At 46.1% G+C, this 27,724-nt stretch overlaps 1 protein-coding gene across 2 annotated transcripts in view; it reads left to right on the top strand.

Annotated features, from left to right (window-relative positions):
• RNF220 (ring finger protein 220) overlaps positions 1-26,577 on the top strand; it is a 49,334-nt gene extending 22,757 nt beyond the window's left edge. For both annotated transcript variants that reach the window (XM_009705016.1, XM_009705015.1), the window contains exons 7-9: positions 14,852-14,960; positions 16,107-16,181; positions 25,980-26,577. In XM_009705016.1, the coding sequence (XP_009703318.1) occupies positions 14,852-14,960; positions 16,107-16,181; positions 25,980-26,051 (256 nt within the window). In that variant the 3' untranslated portion in view covers positions 26,052-26,577. The remainder of the gene's footprint in view (positions 1-14,851; positions 14,961-16,106; positions 16,182-25,979) is intronic.
• The last annotated feature ends 1,147 nt before the right edge of the window (positions 26,578-27,724 follow it).

Raw genomic sequence — 27,724 nt, 5'->3', positions numbered from 1 at the left:
ATTCAAACTCAATTTAACCTGACAAAAGCAATTGGCTTGTCAAGCTGTTTTTTTTTTTTTTTTAATTTCCCCTGCAAGATTTCTGCTATCAATGTATCGTGGGATCTTGCATTTACTAGAGAAGTTACCTTATCATTGCATCTTGGTTTTTGAGGACAGTCCTTTACATGGTCTCTATTGTGTTTTCTCCATGGTACCTGCATGTTCCACCCTCTATCTCTCCAGCAAAAGGGAATCCCAGCAGCCCCGTAACTTGGCAGAAGCCTCACTGAGAGAATTTCTTTTCACTTAAGATCTAGATTTCACCTTTGTATGGTTGCTAATGGAAATAGTCTCTCAGTTCCTTAGGTTTTTTTGCCTGCAGCCCTTCCAGTTGATAGAATTTTAAGTCCCAGTGTTTGAATATACAATAATGCAGGGGCTCCTGGCGATCTCCTTTCCTGTCCTTTTTTGCTCACTGGATATCCTGCAGCCTAATCCAGGATAGAAACAAATGGTTTTAGAGTAACAACCTCTGTCCTCGCCTGCCTTCCACATGCTGCTAGGGTGACTTACTGCTCAGGCAGATTTGACAATCCAAGCCTAAAACTACAGGCTCTTCACTGCTGCCACGGACTGCATTAATTGGGATGGGGCAGTATTTTAAATTGTTACTGCCTGTCATACAATGTTGCCCCAAGATCAAGTGAGAGACAAAATGGCTTGAATGAGGTGGAAACAATGAGGTAATCGTGGGTTTTAAACAGACGGCATTTACATTTTGGGGATGAGGTCCACTGGTAATTTGGGATGGGGAAAACATCTGGTGGTAGCGTTAAGCTGACTTGTTCTGCCGCTGGTGCTGACTTGGGAGGTTGTGTCCCTGGCACATTTTGGGATCTCTGACAGTTCAGGCAGCTTGGCAAAGTGTGTGTTCAAGGTCAGGGGTTAACTGGGGAAATTCCCTGCTGCAGAGGAAACTTTCAACACTGCTTTGCTGTCTTGGCACTTTCCTTTTTTGCAAGGCTTTTTATTAGCATGTCCCAAACATGGGCTGTCTCCTCTTCGATGCTTCTCAGTGAACCAACTTTGGCCAAGGACCACTGAGTTAGGGAGCTCGCAGGTCAGTGCAGAAGCAGCTTTGTCCTTAGAGCGAACCAACGATTGCATGCTGTCGTGGTGGCAAGGACTCATCCCTTGTGCCCTAATCCTGTCAGTCTCTGTTGCAGCCACTGCTTGGCTTCCCTTTGGGCCTCCTGCCTATCAGCCCAGAAGCCCTCCACCCTCCCAGATCCACTCCTATTGAAAATCTTTAAACTGCAAGAGCTGAAAGGATTTGACATTTTCCACAACACTTGAGCTCAAGTGATAAAATTGACATAGCTTTAATAATCTGATCAAAGAGGCTTTAGCTAGCACCTTTTTGAAGGATCCCAGAATCCTTTCCAGACAACACTCAAGCTAACACCGCTGTGAAGTGGGGGAGCGTGTGTGTGTGTACACATGTATGCACACGCACCTTGCTCCACAATAAACTTGCCCCGCTAAAGCTTCAGTTTTGCAAAAGGTGCGAAAAGTCAGCAAAACCCAATAGAAATTACAGGAAAAGCCATAAGTGTCTTGCTGAGTCTTTCCAATAATGTTGGTTTTGTGGGTTTTTTTTTGGAAAGTAGCAGGAAGGGCTTTTTATTTAAGGCACTTTATTTCACCAGGGTTCAGAAAACAAGATGATGTTTCAGGTGGCAAATTCCTAGCTGCCTCCCCCCGCCCTGCTTCTTTCCTTTGAGATTCGTGTGTGATAAATAGTTTCTGTCCTGCCATTTAAGGAGTCTGAATGCTCTGTGTGCTTGTCTCTGTAGAGGGGTTCTGTTAAATTAATTGATAACAGAGATCAGAGCTAGAAGCCTACAGAAAAGGAGGGGGAAGGGTTTCACACTGTCTGGCTGCTTCCCACTCCACTGCTGAGCCATGATATATGGCGACCCAGCCCAACAGGCTAAATTGATTCATCTCTAGTTCCTGTTTCTTAATCTGGAGCTAAATTGGTTTCATTTTTCTTGTTTTGGGTGGTGCTTACAGGAAGTTTTTGGCAGCGACACTTTTCTCCATTGTTTGTAACTTTAATTTTTGCCTTTAAATCTGAGTGTTATTGATTGGCATGTTAAACCCCATGTAGCATCTGATTAGCATTTTTAAAATTGTCTAGAAGCACATGGCTTACCACCTGTGTCAGCTGTGCTCTCTGTTTAGAGCAGTGGCTAATACAGTTAGCAGTGATCCACGTATTGATCCTTCTCTCATAAGAAAGACATTCCTTCCCCCTCCCCTCTTCCAAAAATAAGTCTAGGCAAGGGGAGTGGTGTGGTTTTGTTTGTTTGTTTTTTTAATCCATTAATACCGTACAACAAGTGGTCCTCCTGTTGGCACGCAGGTGAAGCTCTTTGCTTGAGCAAATTAATTTAACCTAAACTTAGATTTATTTTTGTGTGGGTTTTTTTGTTTTGGTTTTTTTTTGTGAAAGAGTCTCTTGCCTGTAGAATGACTAGATGGGGTTTGAGATAAGTCTGCATTTGTTGCTCTGCTCCTTGTGCCATGCCAGATCACCGATAGCTTGGGCAGTTGACCTTATCTGTGTTGTGTTGAACTTGAGATGGCAGCCACAGGTAGTGAGAGAGGTGGTACTGGTCCCACCTCTCCTTCCCAGCACTGCAGAGTGTCTCAGCCCTGCTGAGCTTTTCTAATCTTGCCAACATGAGGTGTCTGGAAGACACCCTGGGGTGCTGAAGGCTTGTGGGGAGAGGTAAAGGAGCATCTTGAGGTTGACTCAAAGCTGCATCTTGAGGTCGACTTAAGATGCAGCTTTGATCAGAGAGAGCAGCCAGTCCCTAATTGCCCAGACGTCCTCCTTGACTCCTCCGCCAACGTTGTACTCGCAGCCGAAGCACTGTCGCACACAGAGAGATGCAAAAAGCACCTTCCCTGCAAAAAGTCCTCCTCCCCCCTCCCTTCCGAGATGCCGCCTGCGAGACTCTGGTGCCATTTTGAAACCGAGGTTCCCCGGGGTTAAAAGCCAGCATCTTAATTCAGAGTGCCAATGTTCAATTTTGCTTTCTGCCACCAGACTAGATTGCAGGCCAGCGAGAGAGTCTGGGTTAGTGGCCCACTGGGTCACCTCCCATTTGTTTTCCTCAATTTTGTGTTGTCATAAATTCATTCCAGCCCGTTGTGGTTGATCAGTTTATCTCCGCCGGGGCAGGGAGCGCTGCGAGCATGATATATGGCACAGAGCATTGTAGCCAGCCTCTCCATGAATCACTCCAGCTGTTTGGTGTCAGCCCCAAAGCAAACAGGACCCGGCCGCTGAGCGTTGACTACGATGAGCTCAGTATGGGAAGAGACATGACGTATGAATGTTTATTTAATAATTCTCTAATATTTCCAGCGGAGTGTGGCTGTGCCTTCTGGGGGGGGGAAAAAGGGGGGGAGGTTGAAGAGGGAAACTCTAATCTGTTGGGGTGGGTCATAAATCAGGCAGACAACATCATTAATCAGGGATGGGACAGAAGTGGAAGGAGGTGGGACTGGAGCTGCCATCCTCAGTGGCAAGGGGGCTGTGCTCTTTTTTTTTCGTAAAACAAATCTTGTTTCTGATTCTGCTTGGCCCCAGCCACACTGCCCGCATAATAGCAAACCTGGACACAAGGCTGTTTAAGTGAGTATGCTACCTCTGCTATATACCTTGCAATACGAGCCTGCCAAGCATTAAATCCCTTTATAATTATCTTCTTTATATAACACTTCATGCTCATCATGCTTCATTGGATGAGACGCTCGTTGGGTTAAAAAGAGGGTTTTATAGACAAAAAGCAGTTGTATTTGTTTTATTTTTCCTCTCTCTTCTTTCCTCCCCTTCCCCCTACCTCACCTCTTTCCAATCCAGCTGTTCCGAAAGCATCAGCTCCAGAGGAGCTCTAGTGCAGCAGCACAGGAAGGAACATCAGTTAAAATTAAACAAAGTTTAGGTTGGGGTCTTGTGCAAAGAGTCGGGCATGTGAGAGCAGTTGGGGAGGTAGTAGTGTCTGTCGGGGGGACCTTGCTCCCAGGCAGATGGGTCAAGATGGGCGCAGAGTGAGTGTGAAGCCAGAGGATTACCAGAGGCCTGAAAGGGAAGAAACCACCCTTAAGCTGGTGTGTGTCAGAGGGAAACAGAAGCTGTTGTGAATTCACACCAGAGGATAAGCGCTCCCCAGCCTTTCTCCATAGTGTCACACCATTAATAGGCTTTAGTGGGAGACAAGAACATCATACAGCAAAGGTGGAATTAAAAAATTAAATTGAGTCATAAATTAACTAACCCTTTGTGCTCTGCTAAGAGAGAGCATGATGCTGCTGGTGGGTCCAGTCCTAGATCAGCCCATACAAACTTGAGACAGGATCCAGGAAGCTGAACTGAAGTCTGGGTTCGTCAAAACCAGGCTGAGAAAATGCTGCTGCGCTGTGCTGCTTGTGTCCAGATTTTAATCTTTATTAGGTTTTAGTCTTCCTTTTCAGTAATTCAGTAGTATGTAGTATGTGCTTGTAACATATACTGGTGTTCAGTGTTGAAAGGGCACATAGGCAGATGCTCCATTGCTTTATGAAGTGAGACTTTGGCATTACTTCATTCTCTAGGTTGTGGCGGTGGAGAGCAGAGTGCTGGGCTGCGTTTCTTTACTCTGCTCCCTCTTTTAACTGTTCAGTAGAAGTTGCATGTGCCAATGATGGTCTCAAATGTTATCACCACTGCACCAACTGAAATTGTATCAGTGTCTTGGTTCATCACAGGCTAGCGGTTAACAAAGCTCAGCGAGGCAGGCTGACTGCAGGAGCTCAGACCTGGGGGAAGGTGCTATCTCTGTTTAGTGCAGCTGCATCCAGAGGTTTGATCTAATTCTCATGCCTTGAGGCAGTTTTCTGTAGATTTTGACATCTTCATATAGACTCTTATGTCTCTTGAACCAGTGATGTTTTAGAGCTGAAGTGTGTGCAAACCCAAGGTGGCTGCTGGCTTCGAGGGCATAACCCAGTCCCATAACTGGTGAAAACCCGAGGGAGGAATTTTATTCGTATGTTGGGGGCGCGGTTTAGGCATTTTGCCATTCGTGTCTCTTTGCCTGCCCCTTCTCTTTTTTTCTTTTCTTTTTTTTTTTTTTTTTCCTTAGTTTCAGAAATGCTGTTAACTTTAATTTGTGGAGTTGCTTCCTTGGAATGAAAAATCGATGGGGGGCTATCACAGTGTGAAATTCGACTGTCAGTATTGAGCTATAGAGTTAGCAAGATGTCTTAGAAGGTAAAAAATAAATCGTGGCCCAGCAAGTGCTCAGCTGTGCTATTTCAAAGGGGATATGAGGCTGATGGTCCGTTAGAGGGTACTTCAGTTAGATGGATGATGATTCCCTGTGAAATATTGGAGTTATTCCATAGGTAAGAGAAACTTTAGCTTATAAAACACAAACAGCTGCCTTCTAGCAGATGAATTCTGCCCTTAGATGTGTGAGCAGCTTGTCAGAGAGAGGACTCATCCCTAAAATTAGCCTATTGTGTTTAACAGCATCTCTGATGGAGCATTGTAGATCCTGCTGTGTTCCTTCTGAAAATATTTTGAGGATGTGACTGTTTATTCACATCCCTTACCTATGCTGCAAGAATTAGGAGGCAGGGACTAATTTTTTTTATTATTATTATTTTTTTAGGAAATGTTTATATGGTGCCCAGATGCTCTCAAGAGAAAAGTAACAATTATTTTTACGTAGGCTGTGTTCCCTGTTTGAATGGAAAAATCTTCCTTTGAAGAGCAGAAAAGGGATCATGTTGTGCCCTATCCGCTGCCAGTTTGCTGTTGCTCTCACACATCTGTTGAAGGGCAGCCCTAACTGTGCAGGCTGGCTGCGTGCTGGCGTTAACAGGGCTGCTGCTTTCTTTGGCACTTACTGACTGTTGTGGCAGGACTCAGTAGGTGTTTCTGCTGTGCCAGCTGCTGTATGACAACAGGATGATTGTAATTATGGCTCTTGGTAGTTTATGCATTTCTTAGACTATAGTTAGTAAGTATAAATATGAAATGGTACCAAAAAAAAAAAACCAGTTTGTGTTACTTCTCTCTAAACCATGTCTGGGGCAACTGTGGAGTCTGTATTTGTTTCTCTTACACTTGCATGCACAGTTGCAATACCGCTGAGGAGAACTTACTGCCGCAAGAAGGAGTTTTAAGCCACATTTAATTGGAGCTTGGTAAAGATTTCCCAAAGAATTTAATGGCAGAAGAATTCATTGTGCTTTCATACCTCCTCCACCTCTGTAACACAGAACCCAGCGCTGCCTTTGCAGAAGCAGTGTAATAGCAAGTAATGTAATTAACATAGTTGAATATCCGTGTTGATTTTTTTGCCCTCACTTTAGTGTCAATGCTTGTCCTAACCTTGCTTGCTCCCCACCACTGCGGGCACTTCATCGTATTTCTCCATTCACTTCTTTCTTCCTTTTTGACGGTTTGTGTCCACAAAAAGCTGCTGTTTCCCACCTAGTTGCATAAGCGTTCCTGCTTTTCCCTCAGATAGCTGGCTCATGACCTGTCCTTCCTCTGCCTTGCTGGTTTCCTCTTCCAGCTCTGGGACCACAGTTGGTTATGTGATACTAATGTGCCATGGCCTCCTCTAATAACCTCATGTTTCTTTTTGAAGGCGTGATTACCTTAAATGATGCTAATTCTGATCCTTTCTTTCCCTGTAAAGGAAACAGCAACAGTGTAAAAGTTCTAGGGCGGCAGCAGCAGTTGTAGGAAGCTGTCTGGAGGATGTGTTATTGTGCTGCCCTTGTGTACCTCCAATCAGCGGTCATGAATGGCAGTTCTGGAAAGCATATCACCTCCATGGTAAAGCCCTTAAAAGGCTGCAGATGAATCCAAGTGCTGCTATAGTAGCATAGATATTTCCTGTTTATTTCGGCTGTTTGGATGCAGGCCATGGGAGTAGAAGGCATTTCATTGTGCACAGAGGCTGGCCGCAAGACTCGGCTGCACGTCCAACCTTCTGAACACCTTTCAGCCTTAGTAATTTGCTATTCCTCTTTCACTTCAGGGATATTTTATAATTTGGAGCCCTGATCGTCCAACCAAAGCTACCAATAATCCCAGACCATCTCCCCGCCACAGTAAGATGACAGGTTACAGCTGCCATAAGTCTTCCAGTAGAAAACTATACCTACCTTAGATATATGTGGAGCTTGGTCATAATCCAAATATGTTTACTTGTGGATGGAGGCAAGTTTCAGTAGGCTGGAACCTCTAACCCACGTACCTCAGCAGGGAGAGGAGCTGCGTTTTCGATTTCCACTGCCTGCCTTTTGTGGCCCTGGCTTCTATTAAAATAGAAACCATGATGTGCCGTCACAGATCTGTTAGAAATACAATTAGGGTCACCAGGATGAAGAATACATTTGAAAAGGGAACCAAAATATTAATACAGTAGATGTGCAATTTTTTCTATTTAGGAACTTTGTTTAGAGAATCATTTTCTAGCTCAACCTGTGCTGCCTTGACAAAACCTTGCTGCAGCAAAATACTTTTCCATAGTGTGGCTTTTTCCTTTATTGCCAAAGCTGCTCTAGTAAAGCAATGGGATGGCATTTATTTTCTCTTTGGAACAGGGGACATAGTCTCTAAATCGAAATCAGAATGACCCATGCATTCTTTCTCCCAGCTTTCATGTCGAACCATAATTGCTCAAATGGCACATTTAAAATTTTGGCGCAAGCTCAGACTTTCACTAGCCGCCTTTTTAAATCAGTCCCAGTGGCCAGCGGATACTGCATAGCCCTACAAATGCATCTAAACATGCTGACTCCGAGGCTCCTTCTATTCTGAATGATCAGCGGTGCCATCTGTCTCTGTTTTGATTGGGGTTGGGCACATGTGTCCCAGTGAAACACGGGCCAAAAAAAAGAGAGAGAGAAAGAGCCAGTGCCTGAATTTACTTCCCGCTTCTGTAAAGACATTGTTGGGTTCTGTGTTACAGAGGCGGAGGAGATATGAAAGCATAATGAATTCTTCTGTCATTAAATTCTTCGGGGAATCTTTACCCAAGTCCCTACTAAATGCGGCTTAAAATGCCTTCTTGCAGCGGAAAGCCCCCCTCAGTGGTATTGCAACGGTGCATGCAAGTGTAAGAGAAATAATTCCTTGGGGGGGGAGAAGAGGCAACATTTTTGGTTTGCATCAAGATGAAATTAGTCAGAAGCAAACTCTGAATTTGGCAAGCAGATGCCGGTATTAACAAGTTGTGCAAGCAAGTATAAAATAGAGGCGCTTGTGACTGAGAGCACCTTGGTGCCGTGTGTGTGTGCCCTTGCATGCACCCCGCTCCAAATTCACAACTTAGAACACGGAAATTAGAATGGGGAACATTGCATTATTCATAACTTGGCAACCAGAAGCCAGGGCACTTTGCCAAAATAAACTGTTCTCTATAATTACAGGTGAAGCAACATTCTTTAATATCTTACAATACAAAACCATACATTAATCAAGGAAAGAGGGCTTTTTTTTTTTTTCCTAGAGGACAATAAATTAGCATCCTTGCCAATTTCCTCAATACATGTGACAATGTTTTACAGGATTATAAGCAGCCTTTTTAAAGGAGGTTAGTCTAAAAACAAATAAACCAAATAAATTAGATTTTTTCGCTAAATAAAGGGGAAACCAGTTCCTAAAACGTTGATGTCTTGCCAGAAGATTTGCTTTTAGCACTGGCAGTCTCACAGGCCGAGGGTCTAAACTTCACTTGGTGTGATCTGACACGGCTCTAGTGCAAACAGCTTTGCTGGGCAGTTTTCTGCTGCTAGGGATCTGGCCTCTTCTGCTGTAGCCAGCTCATCTAGTGAAATAAAATCACAGTGCCTCGTGCCAGTCCGGTAGCCTGCATGTTCTGGGGTGATTCGCAGTCAATCTGCCACCAGTGCCTGACACTGGACTTCTTTCAGAGACTTAACATACTGAAAATTCTTGAGCTGTGTCTGTTTCATTTTAAAGCCACCTGTGACTTTTGTTTTTAAAAACTTACTTATCAGTTTAAGTGTTTTGCTTGTTAGTGACAACCTTTTTTTTTTTTTCGGCTTTATGTTCTGTTCTTCCACTCCAGTAAGTGCAAAAGTGACTGTGTATCTCCCAGTGACTTCAGTAGTGCTTGCTCACACCTGCCAAAATAAACTCACCGTATTGTTAGCTGTAGCACTTGTTGCAAGTCATGCTTGCTAAATTGAAACAGAGAGTGGCTTCTTTCACCAGGTTGAAAACAGAAGCAGTTCTTGTCCCAGAAAACTTAGGATTCTTTTTAGTTACTGTTTGAAACTCAGATAGCAAGGGATTTGTGTTGAAGGCAGCGTATGAGTGAGGGCCAAGATAGCATCGTTGTGCTTTTCCATTCTGCAGTGCTACTAGTGTAACAGCAGCTATGCACAGCATGTTACGGGCTAATAAAACATGGTCTGTTCGCTGAAAAAGTTGCCCTCTCACCCAAACGTAAATTGGCTATGAGAGAGGGCTTGCGATTAAATGATTGTGCACTGATGTTGGGGTCATTTTTTGGATCATTTTATCAAGTCTTAAAGATTTGTGCCCCACAAAGTGAGGAGTGCATTAGGCTTTCTCATCTGCAGCGTAGTAGTGGTTATGATAATTGTCGTCTGCGGCCAGGGCTGGATATGGCCAGGAGCAATTTCTCTGCTCCTGGAATCTTTCTTTAGCTTGACTGTGCCTTCAAAGCATCGACCAATCTGTTTCTAATATTTATGATATGTAAGCTGCTAGCGATCTGACCTCTGCCCCTGGTGCAGGGAAGAGGCACGTATGTTCTGCTGGGATCAGGTTCTCCACCTTGGACAAGGGAAGATAAAAGCTTTGTTTAAAAATAAAGATATCATTCTCGGGTTTGTCAGTAGTACTGTACATTTTCCCCTTTGCCACTTTATGTTTACAGGCATACAAAACCAAAAATAAATGCACGAGGAAGAGAGAAGAAGGTCAGAATATCAAGTGTCAAAAGTAGCCCATGAAATTTTATTGGTGGTGCATTTAATCAGTGCTAAGCGTTTTTTACAAGGTACATACAAACAGTGGAATTGTAAAAATTTATGGAATGCTGTGTACAGTGTGACCGTTTATGAAGAAAGGAAAATTTATATCCAGTTGAAATAAACCAAAGGGGAATGTTTTATGGAGACTCCTCAACAGCGGGGTACATCAAGTGAGATCTGGGTAAGGGGAGGATGGGGTATTCACAGGGGCTTACTGATCTTTGAGGTGTTTTTCTGCGTCTCCAGCAGCTAACAGTTTGCATCTTTCTGTGGCTCTCAAATAGGCAGGATGCTGGATGCAGTGATGGTATGGTGTTCTGTTTTTTTCTGTGCAATGGAAAGGAAAGACAAGTGAACAGCTGCTACTGGTATCTCTGGTACAAGGCTTTCTCAAGAAACAACAGTTTCTTGAGCAGCCCTTGATATCCAGCTGGGAAGGGTTAACTGAAGCCAATCACTCTGACATCAGCATTTTTTTTTTTTGTTTCCTTTTTGGTCCGGTATTTTGTTGATGATAAAGCACAGACTTAGTCAATTGAGAGATTCCAGAGCTGCAGAATCAGAGATAATTTAATTAACGGAATTGCTTGTGATTGCCCACTGGGACAGCGGGTAGGAATTGCTCGATTTAATTTGGAGAAACAAAGATCACATGCGTGCTAATGTTTAACAAATAACCAGTGTTTGGGTTAAAGTTTTGGATTGGTGGGGGGTTTTTTTGCTGTTGGGTTTTTTTTGTTTTTGGCAAAGGGGGGGCAGCAAGTTCTCAGGGGAGATTTCCCAGGAGGTGATTGCTGAGTAACAGCTCAAAGCTGCAGATAGGTTCTTTTTCCTCTTCTATGGTATTTTTGTGCCCTTCTTCTGGCCTTTTACCTGAACAAAGCAAGGATTTGCTCAGAGGAAGAAAGTTTGTTCTTATTTTCACTGCTCAGGAGAAAATGCTATGAACAGTAGAAAAACATGTATTGGGCACAAAGACTGAAAACTACCATGTGCTGTCTGCCCACTGTCATAGACTTGCTCCCTGATAGCCAGCATCCTTAACTGTGACTGCCAAGTTGTTGAAGAGTTAACTACAAAGTCGAGAGAGAAGTACAGGACCAAGCTTCCTTGTCGAGAAGTCCTCCCTTTGTGTTTTGACTCTTGTATAAAAGTTCTTTCTCAGGCTCCCCTGTTTGTGGTGATGTAGGTCCACACTCTAGAGTGTAGATGTGCCCTCTTACTACATCCTCAGCCAGGGAGGACAATTTAGGTATCGGTGGGGCTGCTCACACCTTCTGGAGAAGCACCAGTGCTGGGGCTCAAGGAATTGCTCTTGTCAGCAGTTGTGCTCAGCAGATCTCTCTGGAGGCTGACAAATGACGTTATCCAAACACGTCAAATCAGAGCGCTGAGGCACAAAATTGTTAAAAGAGTCCTTCTACATCCAGCATGAGGTCAAGGGAGAGCAGGGCTGTGGAAGCCAATTCCTTCTTCCTTGTAATTCCCTCTGCCTCCCTTGGCAGCGTAGCTTGTACACAGCCTTACCCTGTCCATGGGGTTTGGCTTTCTGACCCTCACTCCACCCTGGTGTTACCCTGTAAAAATACTGCCCAAGCTGCTCCCAGCTGTGTCCGGGCAAGCGCACACGAGGTGTGCACGCAAGAGGGAAGCCTGAGGGAGTTCCCGAGATTGCTGCTGCAGGAAGAGTTGCTGCTAAGCGATGCTTATCTTTAGGATACAAGCAGCAGGTTGACGGTAAAATGTCACTAAATAGAATGGCATGTGTCCCAAGTGTGCTGGCCACCACGGGAGCCAGACACATGGGAAGTGACTCTTGTCTTTATTCCATCCCTGGAGGTAGTTCCAGTTTCCTTTATTTACTAATGTTCTCCCTATTTCCCTTGACCTCATTTCCTCTGGCTTTTCGGAAGCAACCATGCAATTATCGCTCATTTTGGGTTGACCCTTGGCCACCACGTCCCTGCTTGCTGCTGCTCCAAGAGGCTTTCCTGAAATCTGAAGTGCAAAATACTCACTCGTGGCCAAAACATCTCTCTTGTGAGATAGGAGCTATGTCTTCAGCACTACTCTGTGCATCAGGATTTGTCCTGAGAGCATGCTTGGCAGGGAGAACATGGAGTTTAAAGTCTGTCACAGCTGAGCTTTGATCAGCGCTGGGAGATATTGCAGTGGCTAAAGCTCCCTCTCTTACCAATGCACCCCAGTCTTGTTAATAAATGTATATTTAACAATGTCTAGAGCGTATGAAGTGATAATAACTAAATCAATACCTCCCACATTGATTGTCCAGGATCCCTACAGCGTGACGCACGCAGCAGTGCGGTAATTTTCCAGCTAACTAGCACCCTGATCTACAGCCCTCCTATTGATTGGCCATTGTATCAGGCAGCCTCTGAGCATTATTGCTTATACCTCTATTCAGCCTCCTTTTCTGATTCATTCGTTTATTACTGGACAGGTGCGATTATCTCAGAGGCTTTCCGAAATTGGCCAATGGGGGTCAGCAATTTAGACTTCTATAAACAAGCCATTTTCTATCTCCTCTAGTTGTTGCAGTGTCAAATTTTTCCATTTCAAGCTTTGACTGTTACTGGGCTAGGACTGGGGATGAATTGGCCTTTGCTTGGATCTGCTCAAGGAATCAACTTTTCCCTTTCCTTGCTGAGTCGCCTGCCCTTCAGAGAAGGATGGGTAGCTCCACAGACAGTAGTAGGAGAATTTAGCAAGGGTTGAGGTTCTGCTTGCCACCTGCTATGGGCAGGAGCCATGCTTGCTGCCTTTACACCACCAGTGCCCTTATGCAGACAGGAAGGAGAAGTAGATTCCAGAAAGTCAAATTCAACTGCAGCCCTCATCCAGCATCAGCTTGTTGATGGGCCAGACTGGAAGGGAAACAGTTTTCTCATCTGACAAGAATCTTCAAGCTACAAATAAATAATTCTGTTTCTTCCTTGGACAAAACTAACACCTTTCTAGACTTTCATTGAAAACACTAACAACTCTTCCTTGAGGGTGAGAACCCAAGCTGGAGTATGATAGTAATTTATACCAATGAGTAGGAGCAAGTGGGTGTTTCACAGCAGGGAGCACTGTCTCCTGCTGAAGCTCTTTCATTTTGTGCCAAAGAATATTTACTGATACCAAGACTTGAATCCGCAGTGTCCCTATCCCCAGGCAGTCCTCACCCTCTAGGCTATCATGGGACATATGTATTTCTTTGCCTTTTTTGCAGTTTTAAAATTGTTACCATTTTGTAGCAACTGTCATTTGCCATGAATCTCGTTCTGATGAAGGTCTCTCCTCGGTTAGCTCATGCAGAGAGTGTCTGATCTGTACAAAGGTAGGAGTGAATTTGGAGGAGCTTTATAACACCAATACTTAACTATATGCACTCCTGCAACTCCGGTTTCTTCTGAAGTGTCATAATTAGAAAAATCACTCAAGATCTTTTTGACTAGCTCTGTTTCCAGAGTCTTGGGAAAAGGCAGCAGAATCACCTGGTGGGAGATACCTCAGGTCCCTCCCTGCATGCCGTTGACAAGTGACTAATGAACAAAGGAGTGTGCGCGTGCCTGCAGTGGGAGTGCTGAGATTGCAGCTCGCTTTATTGGTTGTAGTAATTCCACTAGACCCATGTTTTAGCCACCTGTTGATGAATCGTCCTCTAAAAAGGTAGAACACGTAGGTGCCACTGTGGGTTATGTTGTGATTGATGCAGCTTCTGGTGCTGAGGTACTCCTCACGTTCTTTTGAGCTGGAGTCTGCTTGGACAGGCCTGAAATTCACTGACATACATGAAAATTGCTGGTTTGTTTTGGGTTCTTTTGCAAGAGTGAAAGCGTTAATGTCAATGCAATACTCTAAACCTTTCCTGGGAAATGCTTGAAGGTCCCTCCCTGTGTCTGTACTGTGTAGAAATCGGATTTTGCAGCGTGCTGAAGTGACACATCCTTGTCTATAATGCTCCCTACATCTCATTTGCTCAGCATTGCTGTCTGCCCTTGCTTTTAGGTTGGCAAGTTGCTCTTTTCACTAGCCTTGCAGAACCATGAAAATACACTTGCCTGCCCTCAGCTCAGCCCCTCTGTGACAAAAGAGATAATGCTGCCCATCAAAAATGACCCTAGGAAATGGGAAAGCAGAGATTGTAAAACTGCTTTTATAGCCACCCTGTTGGCACAGTATCCATTACTTTTGGTTTCTCTTTTTTTTTTTCAGTATTAGAACCTAAAAAGCTAGGGGTTTCTTTAATATACACAGGATCAACACCATGCTTTTAATGAGCTGATTCTGTGTTTCACAAGGTTGATGGCCAGCAAAGACCTCTGTTCTCTAAGGGGAAGAGCAGCTCCTATTGCCCACAGAAAGTTATCTCACCAGCTTTAGAGCAATGTACAGAACTTTTTCCAAAGCATTTGGTACTAAGGAATCTCTTAAGGGAGACAAGAAAAGAGGCAGAAAACAAAAAACAAACAAAAAAATCTGTTCTTTAAATGTCAGTGTCTTGCGGAAACCTGCTCCATATGAAGCTGGCAACCCCAGGGGCCGTTGTGTTCTGTCATGATGTGTTTGGAAATGTTTAGGCAGACACCTCAAAGAATTTACACTGGGCTTTTCAGGAATTCTTCTTCACTCTAAGTTGGATGTATCAGTTCGAATGTTGCCGTTTCCGTTGTGGTACCTGTTGTGGGATCCTTTTTCCGCCAAACTCTTAACAATCTTGTGTGCTCAGTGATGCTCACTCTTTCATCATCTTTTACAGAATTACAGAAGACTCTGCAGTGACAACATTTGAAGCGTTAAAGGCTCGTGTCCGTGAGTTAGAAAGGCAGCTTTCCCGTGGGGACCGCTATAAATGTCTCATTTGCATGGTGAGTAGCACTCCACTTGTGGTAATGAATCAGAAATGTCTTGGTATCTTTGCCGAGGAGGGGAGAAGCTTTTCTGCTTTTTCAGGTGGAGTGGGGAAACTTATCTTTGTCCCTATACACCAGTTAGCCTTCCAAATGAAGGTGCTGAGTCTTTTTAGCAATTGAAATTTCTGTATGCATGACATTGTTCCACTGGTATTTGTAGCTGTCCATCTGTATCAGGGCAAGAGCACCGCAACTTCAGAAGACTTTCAGGCTTCCTATAGAAGACTCCCAGATAGCAGTGTCCTCTTCCTGCATGTCCTGATTTACATACTTAGGAGAGAGTAGAATCTGTGATCTGAGACTCACCAGATGATTTGGGAAGAGGAATATTGCCTGACCATTTAAAAGTTGTCGATGTCCTGCTTGCTCAGTGGTGAGGCTGTGGCCTTCGTAAAGAAGGGCAGCAGCTCCCTCTGATGGTCTGAGCCTGCAAAGCCTTGCAGCTCCTGTTAGGTTTTTATTCTGCTGATAGCAGGAGAAAATTCTGCTTGGCAGAGGGCTCCCTCTGCAACTTCAGCATGATGCATGGTGCGCTCCCTCCCAGCTCACAACTTGTAGGTATGGGAGTGCAGTCCCTATCTCTCATCCGACAGAAGGGATGACAGCTTGCTGCTGATTTCCAGAGGTTTATTAGCAATGGTAGAAAATACTCAAGAGAAGGCATGTCTGCTGAAATAGCAGCAGCGTTCTTGGGATGTAGTTAAGCTGATCCTGCAGAGCTAAGAGTTGTGATAAGGGTTAATCTTACCCTGTCACTGGTTTTTATATGATCTGGTGACCTTGCTGACAAGAATAATGGCAGGTGGCCACTGCAACTTCAGATGCTCTTGTGATAGCTGTGCTGAGCCAGGTCACCACTTGAGTGGATTATGGGCTTCCAACAGGAGTTCTGGGAAGCCAGAAAAAGGGACTGCAGGAGACTTTCTGCCTCTACTACACAAACATTGCAAAAATACAAACTTACGTATTATGCAAGCTTTTTTTTTTTAATATAAAATATAAGGCAGTGTTATTCACAAAGAAGGACGTTGTGATAGGGTTGGGAGTGAAGAATCAGTAGATCTCTGCTGTGGAAATAACCTATTTGCTGCTTCTCCTCAGGACTCCTACACAATGCCCCTGACTTCCATTCAGTGCTGGCATGTGCACTGTGAAGAATGCTGGCTGCGGACTCTGGTGAGGCTCTTGGCTACTTTCTTGTTGACTTACAGGCTTTTTCCTCTCTTCTGGGATACTTTATTTTAAATCACCACAGGGAAAGGTGCTTTTTGCTTTATTTTAAACAAGCTGAGTGTGGTGCATGCAGACTTCCCAAGCCTTGCTGTTTAACACTCGACTCTAGCTTTGACTTGAATGGATTTCGTTTGCGTCATCATGACCAAAGTGCAGTCCTGCCCCTTGCTTGCTCCTCTGCTGCTGTGGGGACAGCCATTGCTCATGTAAGAGCTCAGTGCCAGGGACAACCTTGCCTTACAGTAATTTCCTGTGGGGCATCCATGCAGAGAGGTAAAGCTGTGAGAATGGAGGCCAAATCCACTGAGATTTTGTGGAATGAGTAGCTTCTGAGAAACCTAATATTCCCCTGAAGCAAAGGGAATCATCTTCAGGATAAAGGATATGGAAGGGAGCTTTTACAAATATGAATCTATATTTTTGAGATTATTTGAAATAGCAGCATGCAGTTTTCAAGCATCTGCCATTTTGTTTGGAAGATTGGGGACTACCTTGAACACTGAATAGGTGACCCACTGCAGTAGTAATTTATACATGCATTAAAGGACATCAGGTTAAAATTTAAGGTGTTATTAAATAAAATGTTTTCCTTTCCTGTGTTAAAACTGCGGGCTTTATAATCAGCCTTTAAAGTCCCCTGTGCAGCTGATTTTCAAGCTTTCATTTTACTCAGGTTAGGGAGTGGAAAAGAGTCAGTTGTGCTTTCTAGTTCTCCTTTTAGCAAGATGATACAGTGTTGGGTTGCAAAAAATGTAAGGGAATGCCACTCCTAAAAGCTGTTCCTGTAAGGCATTACAAAATCTACTTTATAGAACACGTTGTGTGCTTGGAATTACGATTAAGCTGATCATACTCCTTTAAATCCTGCCTTTTAAAAGTCTTGTCCAAGAAAAGTTACCAGGATGGTGAAGTGCCTGTGGGCTCGAGTACTAATAGCAACTCAATAACTTGGCTGTCCCTTGGGCTGTATTTTATAGCTCTTCAGCTACACCCCGTCACTATTTAGATTATACAAGCTTTTGTAAACATTTTAGCAGCATGTTATAAAAGACACATATGTGGGTACATAGCTGTGAGGTGTTTGGATGAACATGTGCTCTGCCACCTTTGCTAAGTGAAGAGTAACCTTGTCCTTCAGCAGTGCTACAAGCAGAGGATAAAACACTAATTTCTTTTTCATTTTCTTTACTCTGAAGTCTTTGTCCTCTCCTCTTCCCAGCAGCCTCAAGTCATCTTCTAAATCTGTGGCACCGATTTTAGGCTGTCCTTACACTCAGCAGCAACTTAGTTCAACTTCAGTCAGGCCCCTTTGTTTCACGTGCAGCGGTCATGGCTCCTTGTGAGAACGGGGAAACCCCACTCCAGGTGCTCAGGGGTTGGCATTTACCCTTGCAGAGGGGGAGCCACCTCCCCCCTAGAATTCCGTGAGGAAGGTGGGGATGGAGCTGGCTGTGTGCTATCCGCACATGGCTCTTCTGCCGACCAGGCAGGTGGGATGGGAATAGTCCACCAAGACATCACATTTAGGACTTGGCACTTGCATAGGGGAAGCAATTAATAAGTGGCTACTCATGTGTTCCCCAGTCCTAGCCTCTCCCTGCAACCCTCAATTTATTAAACCAGGCCTTTTCACAAGGCATGCTTACACTCCCTCTCCCGGCTCAAAAAAAAAATCTCCCAGCCTGTGTTCGCATGTTTCTAATGTAACCATTAAAATGTAGCCCGAAGACAGCAATAAAAACCCTGGAACGCCTTGGTGCTTTTGTGTCTTGATCAAAGTCAATGTGTGTAATCTCGTTAAGACTGCCCTCCTTCCCCCCTCCTTTTTTATGAATTTAATGGCATACAGCAGCTGGGCTCAGTGTTTAATGCTCACCAACCTGCATTGTTCTAATTAAGGTATCTCCTTTTATTTCGGGCACAAAAGAGACTCTTGTTTTTTTTAACAAGCGAGGAGCTGTGGGATAGTGTGTGTAATAATCGCTGCTGTTACCTTTCCCTGGGTATAAAGCTGGCTCCCCAGCGGGGGCGGGAGGAGGCAGCCTACGCGTGCAGCACACATGGAAAGGCTTGGCTGGGGGAGAGGGGCAACATTTTTCTTCTGTTGTGCAATAAACAATTTGTTGGAGTTAATAGGAGTTGGGGCGGGTGGGTTGTGTCGGGCTTCCGGCCCCTTTTGAACATTCTGGAGATCTGCCATCCCTGCTGGTGAAAAGTCCCCTTTCTCCTGTGTGCCTGTGGTTTATATGCCCAGCCGAGATCTAATATTAAATTAGAGCATGAGTGTGTCTGAGAGAGAGAGGGAGCACCATGTATTGAACAAGGCCCTGGAACTGAAGGCTCGGAGTGTCTGGGAGCACTTCTAAACCTCTGCAGGGTATTGAAGACAGGGTGAAGTCTGATGCTCACATCTGTCTATGGACCAGAGGAGATGAAGTGCTTTTTCAAAGGTTTACGGTTTAAACATTTTCTAGAATACGATGCTAAAATGATCTGATCATCACTAGTATCCTCTGACTTTGGTGGTGTCTAGGGCACTGATGAGGACTGGATCTTTAAAGCACTTAGGCTTTCTGAAAATACAATTTTTGGACTTTGGGCTCTTGATGTCCTATTCCAAATTATAACTGTTCTGTTGCTCAGGTAGAGGGGGAGACATTTTTAACCACTGACTACAAATGATTGCTGGGCTCCCTAGTTTAGGTACCATTGTACTAGAGCTCAGAGCGTCAAACTGTCCTCAAGTTCTGGGGATGAAACATTCACCAGAGCAGGCTCCATCTCCGTCTCCTGTTGCTGTGTTGGATTAATGTGAATGAAAGACTGAGGTTGCAGAAAGGGACCCTGGACATGGCTTAAGAGAACTGAGATAGTGGTGCTCACTGAGTTAGCCAGCGCCTCAATGCCAATAGAAGCTGCTTGGTTAGATGGTCCTCCTCAGGGTGGCCGTGGAGAAAGGGAGCAACCATCCCTTCACCCAGCATCAGGATGTGATGAGTTCAGTGGTTTTCTCTCCTTCCACTTGCTCTGCAAGCAGAACTGGTCTGCCTGAGGGGTCCAGGGGCCACAGGCTCAAGGTGTGCTGTACGCTGCATATGCTGTGGGCGGCTCCAGTTGTAGGCACAACAGGAATGGAGACAGGGAAAGGGATACAAGAACCTGTTGCTTGATACCGTATGATCATGCCTGGGTTCCCAGGAAATCATGTTAACTGTTCTGTCAGCTGGGTTTGCCTGCTGGTTTTATATTGCTGTGTTAAACCACACCGATGAGCTTGCTACTGCCTACTTGCTGGTTGTCTGGGGCACTCAACACAGTGACATTTTTCATTCATCCATCCATCCTGCATGCAGAGAGCTAGTTGATATCTTCAAGTTACACAGAAACTGGAACACAAGCCTGGAGTGACTTCCCTGTGATCCCTTTTGGAAACACCTGAAAACATGTGCAGGTTCTTCAAAGACAGGAGAGGAAATGGTGTTGCTTAGCCTGGGCAGCAGGAGGTGGGGTTCATTTTCCTGAACGTCGTTGTTGTCCGTCCTTGCGCCGGGTGTCCATCTTCAACTGGTTGTTGGACTGCAGCCCTGAATCACTGGGTGATGGGGGATGAATCGCCCTCTGGAAGAGATTTGTCTGCCCCTTCTCTACCCTTCCCCATTGACCGAGAAGGACCCTGCAGCTACTAGTGAGTGAGATTCAGATTTTCTTTGTCCTGGGAAGAGTGCTCTGACAGTAGAGATTGGCAGTCTGCTGCAGTGCTTTGCTGGGGAGGTTGGGAACCTCCATCCTTGGATGTTTGTGAGAACCGGTTTGATGCGTGTCTGTCAGCAGTAATTCAGATTAAGGTGATCTTGCCAGGGGAATGGGTCAGTGACTTCTTGACGTCCCTCTGAGCTGTAGTTCTGTGGTCTCCCAAACCCTGATATCCTTCCTTACAAAGTAAATGGAGTTAAAAGCTAAGTCAGGCTGTTGTTTGCCAATGATGGAGCTGTTGGTGGGTGCAGGCATGCAGGGGCTGAAAGAGGGCAGGTTTATTTGAGCAGGTGCAGTTTGCTAACTTTCCCCCATTACCTGTACAGCCAGATCCAGCATTTCCTATGTGTATTTGCTGACCCCAGGCTTGTGCTTGCCTGTCTTGGGCTTATTTGAAAATGACAGCTGCAAGAGCAGGAAAAAATTATTTCTAAAAAGCCTTCTTCATCACAGAATATGCTTCCAGGGGATCCATCAATAGAGACGTATGCTCTGCATTTGACACATTTATATCTTTGGTAGATTACGTTACTATGTTCTTAGCCTTGTCGCTTTTTCTAGGCTATAATACTGTATATCCCATGCGGGCTGGAGTATTTTCGTAACAAACAGCACAGATACACAGCAATCCTTCTGGCTGATTCCTTAGTGCTTCCAGCAACACAGGGACCTTCTGAGTCAGCAGCTGCATGGAGGATGCTGCGCTTGATCCATCATGATGTTCATCTCTATCTGCTATGAGGTCATTTGGTTATTTATTAACATGTTTCACTTTTGGCCTCCGACAACCTGTGGGAGTGAGCTCCACCCTTTGAGGAAGCTCTCTGAAAAAGGTTACTCTCCTGATTGCTTTAATGCCATTACCTGACAGCTGGTGGTACCCCACAATGGCAGTGGTGAATGGCTGCTTCTCTGGAAGTTAGCATGTGCAGAGAAGCAGCTGCCACTGCATGCAGAGGCGTGGGTGGGAGAGAGGGTTGTTGCCTTGGTTGAGAATTGGGTCTTGGAGTTCAATTCCTCTCCTGGCAGAAGCTGGCTCTTGGTTTGGGTCCCTCCGCTCATCTCTCTGCTTTGGTTTTCCTTGCTATAAAATAGGCAAGCTTTGAGCCCAGGTGTGATGGTGGCACTGCATAGGTGAAGTTGCTCTCTCTGTGTGTGTGTGTCTGTCTATTCTCTGCCTGGTAGCATATTCTGCTTGGAAATTGCCCGTTTTAGACCCACAGGACAGCAGGAAGTGCCTAAATCCTTCCTTTTGAGTTCTCTTGCTTTAGCCAATTTATAGCAGACATCACGCCATTTTTTTTTTTAAGAGGCAACTTTAAGACAAAATACTCCAATCCTTCCTGGCACCATGTGAGCCCTAACGACTTCTCAACATCTCAGCTCTCGTTAATGTATTTTTCAAACTACTACCCCAAGTGATTAGCCTGTATTGTGGATCAATCACTTGCCAAATTTTAATTAAGAAAGGAGGAGAAAAAATAAACTCCATCCTGGTTCCAGCCCCTTTTCTTTGCTTTGTAACAGCCCTGGAGCAAACTTTTTGCAGCAGAGTTTTATAAACCCCTCAAAACTGGGGTTTATAATGGAAAAGCTGAGGTGGCCTTTACTCTAGCACACGCAGCTATAACACATCAAGGCTTTTCCATGAAGCTATGATGAAAGGAGCAGAAGGACCTGGGAAAAAAAAGAAAGAAAGAAATAGCCGACAGGTGGGACTTATTATTCCACAGCATTTTTATTTCAAGGGAAAAGTTTAGTAACCCCAGCTGGCAGGTGAGCAGTGGGGGAGCAAATGCTTTTTCATTGTGCCTGTGCCAGCATGTGTGTGTGTGTACAAGCTTGTGTGCCTCTCTACAAGAGAGGAGAGCTTAAACGCTAGTGCCAATAAATGTTGTACACCTACACTGAAAAGTCAGATGTAAGGAACAAGGTTCTAGGCAATTTCAATCTAAAAAGAAAAATTCAGGACTTCTGAATTTAACACACATGCTTATGTGTGCAGAGGATGACAGTTTTATTTTTTTTAAAAAAAAAAGTTTCCCCAAGGCTCCAAAGTCATTATTTTTACTTGAACTGTTTAATACCAAGCATAAGTACTAGGGAGACCCAGAGACCTGGGCCCAACTTGCCACATGCAGTCAGCCCACGCAGCATTCAGGCCAGGCTGCTGAAGGTCTCTGGGATGCCGTTGTTCCCTCCAAGGGACTCAGGCTTCAGAGCTCAAGATGAGCTGCCCTTCCCACGTTCAGGTGAAGCAAGATCCACCACTGCCCTGAATCAACCTGTGGTCATGTAACTTTTGCAGAAAATGGGTCAAGCTACATGTGGTCAGGTTCTGCCTTCTGGCGTGGTCGAAAACTTGGCCTTGGCTGCCCATGTGCAGCGCTCAGCCTTAGGTGGGGAGAGTGGATCTCCCTAAAGCCATCAGCATGTGGTGCAGAAAGCAGATGTCCAGGACAGAGATCCTGGGGTCTGGCAGGATAAATCCACTCCTCTTTTCTTTCCCTGTGGTGTGAAGGAATTGCGTACCTGATTTTGCTTTGCCACGGAAGAGAGGAGCAAAGCTGCAGTCAGTTTAATCAGGTTTGTTCTGCCATCCTGTGGGCTGAGTGCGAAGGACTTGTGCTTATAGCAACCACCAGCACAGCCTTGGGAGAGACCTGGACAGAGCGGCTTTCCAGGAATCTGTCCTTTTGAAATTTTTCACATTGAGCTGTCTAGTCTGTGTTAGCGAGGTTGCCCTTGCTAAGGGTCACACGCATCTGTCTGCAGCTGCCTCAGTCCACCTCCAAATCCCAGAATGGAGCACAAGATGCAGGACGGTGAGATGGCAGCAGCTGAGGTTTGCTTTTAGCAAAAATGAACTCAAGGGGATTCAGTGCTCCTCCCCACCCACCTGCAGCCAAACATCTCCAACTTCAGCAGAGGTGAAAGAAAATAACTGCTGAAATGCTGTTCAGCGTTGCACAGGAGCACTGAGGAATAGGGAGGCATGGGTTTAGGTGGCAGCAAGCGTTTTCCTTCATCGTTCACCCCAGACTGAAGGCAGGACGAGGCATTTGATGGGTCAGGGGACTGGTCTTGCAGAAGGTACCTCTCGCTGGTGCATTGTCCAGAGAGGCAGAATCTCTAGCTGCTTGGTTGGATCTTTTGCTGCCTCTTGCCAATAAGCTGTGCCTATCTTGGGGAGGAGAGCTTGGACACAGATGTGTGCAGTAGTCACATCTGGAATGCCTTAAAGTCCCCATGCACACTTACTTCTGCTTGTCAGGGCACACAGGAAAGCTGGAATGGGCAGCTGCCAACTGCTGCCCCTTTGGTAACATGCTGTGAATTAATTCCTCAGCGCCTCCCTACCATTTCCCCTGGGACCCTCCAGCTACAGAGATGATGCCAAGAGGCCAACCAGATGCAACAGGCGCCTCTGAGGACCAGGGAACTGCATGGCGGTGCAGGCCTTAGCAGGGAATCAATTGAAACACGCTGTTCTGTGGCATTTGCATCCCGATTAGTGAGCCCCTCCTTGGCAGCACAAAGCAGGTTCACCTGCAGCAAGTTGCACAGCATTGCATCCAGGCGTGTTTTGAATATCTCCAGGGAAGGAGACTCCACAACCTCTCTGGGCAGCCTGTAACAAAAAATGAACTCAAGCCACAATAGCTTTAAAGGTGGCAGAAAGGGCAAATGTTTACATTTTTCTCTCCTACTTGTTGTAGCTGCTGCAGGAAGTTTTTATTGGGTCATGCAGCGTTAGAGCTTGCCCTTTTCTGATGCTGGAGATCCAAAGCTCTGGTCTTGAGCACAAGCGAAGGGGCATGTTGTATAAACAGGCTCTGTTAAAGTCCAGTGCAGTCAGTCTTCAATTTCATCAGGGTTTTAAGCCTTTCCTTCTAGTTGTGCTTTGTTCTTGCTTTTCCCAGAATCCAGCGTGCCAAGTCCATTCTGTGAAGACCAGTGCATGGGGCTGCCCGATGCATTGCACAGGCACAGTGAGATTGTCCCTGCCCCAGAATGCTGAAAATCTAAACGGACGCAGTAGTTAGAGAGGGGATAAGATAGGTCGCTGACAGCTAGAAGGATGTGCCCACAGGCGTCAGCACCACAGCTGGGTACACCATCCAGACCACCAGTGGTCTGTCCGCTGCCAGTCTGGCACTCGCCCTGAGAGTGATGTCCAAGGTGTCTTGAGTGTCCATTATGTGTTTTATTCAACTCTAGTTCAACAGGACTTTGTGTGTCCCTGGTTTTGATCTCGAGTGCAAGTGCCTGTGGTTTCCACGTGTGTTGGGGCAGCAGCTCAGCCACTAGCAGCAAGGGGTATCAAAGGGGAGTCTGATTGCTCAGAAGTCCAAAGCTCAGGGAGCAGCGAGCGTGCGAAGTCCACGTCTGCCAGGAATAATGTGCACTGGGAGGAGAGAGGGAGCTGGTTCAAGGCTGGTCTGCCGGGGCTTTTCAGGAGTCCTCAATACTGCAGAGCAAACATGACTTTCACCTCTTTGGAGCTGCATCTTGTGAATTACTTGCACCTGTGTAAATTTTCTGTACCTTGGACTCTCTCCTCTGGATTCTCCTTAGTCCAAGGAGCTTCCAGGGGAGAAAGCCCCTGTCCTGTCTCTGCAGGTGTTGTCACAGAGAGGACCTTTTCTAAGAGCACTTGCCTTTTGTAAGCAGCAGTGCCAGCTCCTCTGCTAAGGGTGTACCCAAATGCAGGTAGCAGTACCCAAGCAGTGTGGCAGATCACGATCCTGCCCTGCCACTTGGTCCACGTCCTGCAAGATGCCACGCTCACTGCTGCAGGTACTAAAACAAGCCTTGCTAAGGGAGAGCAGCAGCATCACTGAACCGAACGGCTTCAGTTTTGCCAGCAAGTCCCTTGCAAGCTGGAAGGCACTCAAAGGGCACGTTGCATCCCTGTCAGCTTGCTTGTGACAGCAAGCGCTGGGCATTAGCTGCTAGAAGGGCCTGTCTGACAGCAGTGAGCAAAAATCAGGGTGCTCGGACAGAGCTTATGCTCTGTTCTGTGCGGTAGGAGGTCGTGTTGAGCCTGTGGTCGGTGTTGAAAGCCAGGGCATCCCAATTTTCTGCGCTGTTGGTGCTGTAGACATGAGGCTGCCTTGCAGCAGAGCCATCTTTCTGTCATTTTTCCCATCAGCTGTCTGTCACATCTGCCAATCTAATGATGACCGGCTTAGGTTGACCCCGATTCTGAGGCTTATTAACACCCTCTTGCTGTCAGTTTCGGTGACAGATGGCACATCAGCCCTTGTTTTATTTCCTGTAGTGTTCATGTCAGCCGCCCATTACCTCACCCCATCTCACATCACAGTTTGCTGGTTGCAGCTCACCTTGGCAGAACAGACTCATCTTTGCAAGCTGTGGGGGGAGAGGACAGGGCTTTCCTTCATGCCAGCAGCACTGGGGCTTTTGCAGGATGGCTGAGGCAGTCCCCCAGGATGCTGCCCTGAAAGGGATGGTTCAACCCAACTGAAAACTGCACTTGTTCCAGCTGGGTTGGTTTTCTGCCTGCTCAGTGACCTGAACTGGCTCATCAAGGGCTGCAGATGAGCAAGGGAAGCAGAAAGGAGCAGATCTCCCTGGCAGCCAGCAGTGACAGTGCAGCGGGACAGGGTGCTTGGGCCGATCCATCTGCAGAGATTCCTCTCCCTGCAGCAGCTGAGTTTCGTGACAAACCTTGTCTCTGGGTTTCAGCCTCCTGCAGAGCTCCTGCCTGCCCGGCTGCCTCGTGCTGGGGACTGGAGTGGGACGAGGGGCTTGCAAGGCAGGCAAGAAAGGCATTGGGGCTACCCCTTTTCACAGCTTATGCCCGCTGTTGGGAGGGCATGGCCCTGCCTGAAGGGGAAGGTGGGGTGGCCTTGCTGCCCCTGCTCCTGTGCTGCTCCCCCTGAGATCCCCAGCCAAGGGCAGGGCCATGCGAGTTGTCCTACTTCGCTCTCTCACGCTGTTCATCTCGTCTGCCGGTTCCAGGGTGCCAAGAAGCTCTGTCCCCAGTGTAACACCATCACGTCTCCCGGAGACCTTCGGCGCATCTACTTATGAAGGACCCAGCGGAAGGGCAGGACCCAGCTAGTTGGCTCAGCTTATCACACCAAGGGGGAGAAGAACGACAGCAACAAAAAAAAAGACGTTTTAAAATTTAAAGAAAAAACAAACCAGAGACTCCAGACATGGACTCGAGGATACAGGAGCAGTATGGAGCCTCAGCTCCCAGGTCCCGCATGTTGAGACCTCCTTCAGCATCTGCAGCGGGCGAAACCAAACCCTTTGTTGTGAAGCCCCCTTTTTTAAAACCAGTATTCCCCATCCACCCATTCCCTGGAGCTGGCTTTGCATCGCGGATGGCTCGTGAGCCCTCCTTTGGACTGTGTTGTTGACCACTCTGCCCCCAGGAGACTGGGGAAGGGACCCTTGACAGAAAGATGTTAAATAACCTGTAACTTGTGTTCTTTGTTCAGTTTTTTTGTTTTGTTTTTATTTGTTTTGGTTTGGTTTTTGGTTTGGTTCTGTTTTGGTTTTTTGTGGTGTTCTAGTGATAAAAAAAGGTTTAAAGAAAAAAAAAACACACCCAGGCAGAAATGAAGCACATGTAATATAGATTATATATGTTTACAATGTTGTGTATAAATGGGATAGACTCAAACATTACATACTAATAAGTTTCCCTTTCTTTTTTTTTGGGTTGTATTTTTTTTAAAGAAGAAAAAAAAAAGAGCAGAGAACATTAAACCCATATTTTTCTTGGTTCAGCAAAGTTTTGGCATTAAAGTCATTAGTTTAAAAAAAGTATATATATACATATATATAATATAAATGGTTTAATGTTCTGTGGTGTATATTTCCTCATTCAGATATGAAGTTAACAGCTTTTAGTAATGGCTGTAGCATTGTTTTCATAACTTACAGAACTTATGGGGAGTAGAGGAGGTGGATTTTTGTCATTAGTTGTAGCTAATGGGGCTATTTATAATAGAATCATTATCCCCGGAAAGATACGGCTTTTAATTCCTTGCCGGGGGACTGGGCAGGGTAGAGGGATCTGGCTCAGCTCCCTTTGCCTTTCCCAACTGGGGAAGGGGCAAACGGTGCAGAGCTGGAGGGAGGCAGGCAGCCTGCCAGAGCACTGCCCTCTCCCCCTGGCCGGGAGTGCCTGCTCGAGGGTCCAGCTGACCCCCTCCTGCCTCTTCCAAAGCCGTAGCCCCTTCCTCTGCCCCTGCCTGGCTTTGCTTTCCTCCCCTCCAGGCAGTGTTTGCTGGCCAAGGATGCCTGAGCTGCTCCCGGTGCCTGCTGCCAAGGCAGGACGGTGGGGAAGCAGCGGGCACAGGGAGAGGACAGGATGGCCCCACTGGTGGCTTTGCCCAGAGAGGCTCGGCTGGTTCCTTTGCGGTGCTGGCTGCAGCGGGCCCCGGCACTGCCTACCAGAGACACGCAAGCCCTGCAGAGCCAGCCCTGCCCTGTGCCAACTTCCCCCAGCTCCAGCTCTCCCGGAGCCTGTGTTTTGCAAAAGAGGTTTTGGCACTAGGGCGGAGAGCCAAGGCAACCCTGTCTTGTCCCTACGGCCACCCCGAGAGCTTGCCCACAGGCTGCGGTGAGCAGAGATGCTTCCAGCCAGAGCCAGAGATTCCCCACAGCCCCGACTTCTTCCACGCAGTCCCTCATGCTTGTCCCTGTCTCCCATATCCTCAGCCTTAACCAAAGCTGCCATCTGGCCTGGT

This window comes from Cariama cristata, unplaced genomic scaffold, assembly GCF_000690535.1.
Source record: "Cariama cristata isolate BGI_N322 unplaced genomic scaffold, ASM69053v1 scaffold36447, whole genome shotgun sequence".
Taxonomy (NCBI): Eukaryota; Metazoa; Chordata; class Aves; order Cariamiformes; family Cariamidae; genus Cariama; species Cariama cristata.
The sequence above is the reverse complement of the archived record's forward strand: the minus strand, read 5'-3'. Positions and strand labels throughout refer to the sequence as shown.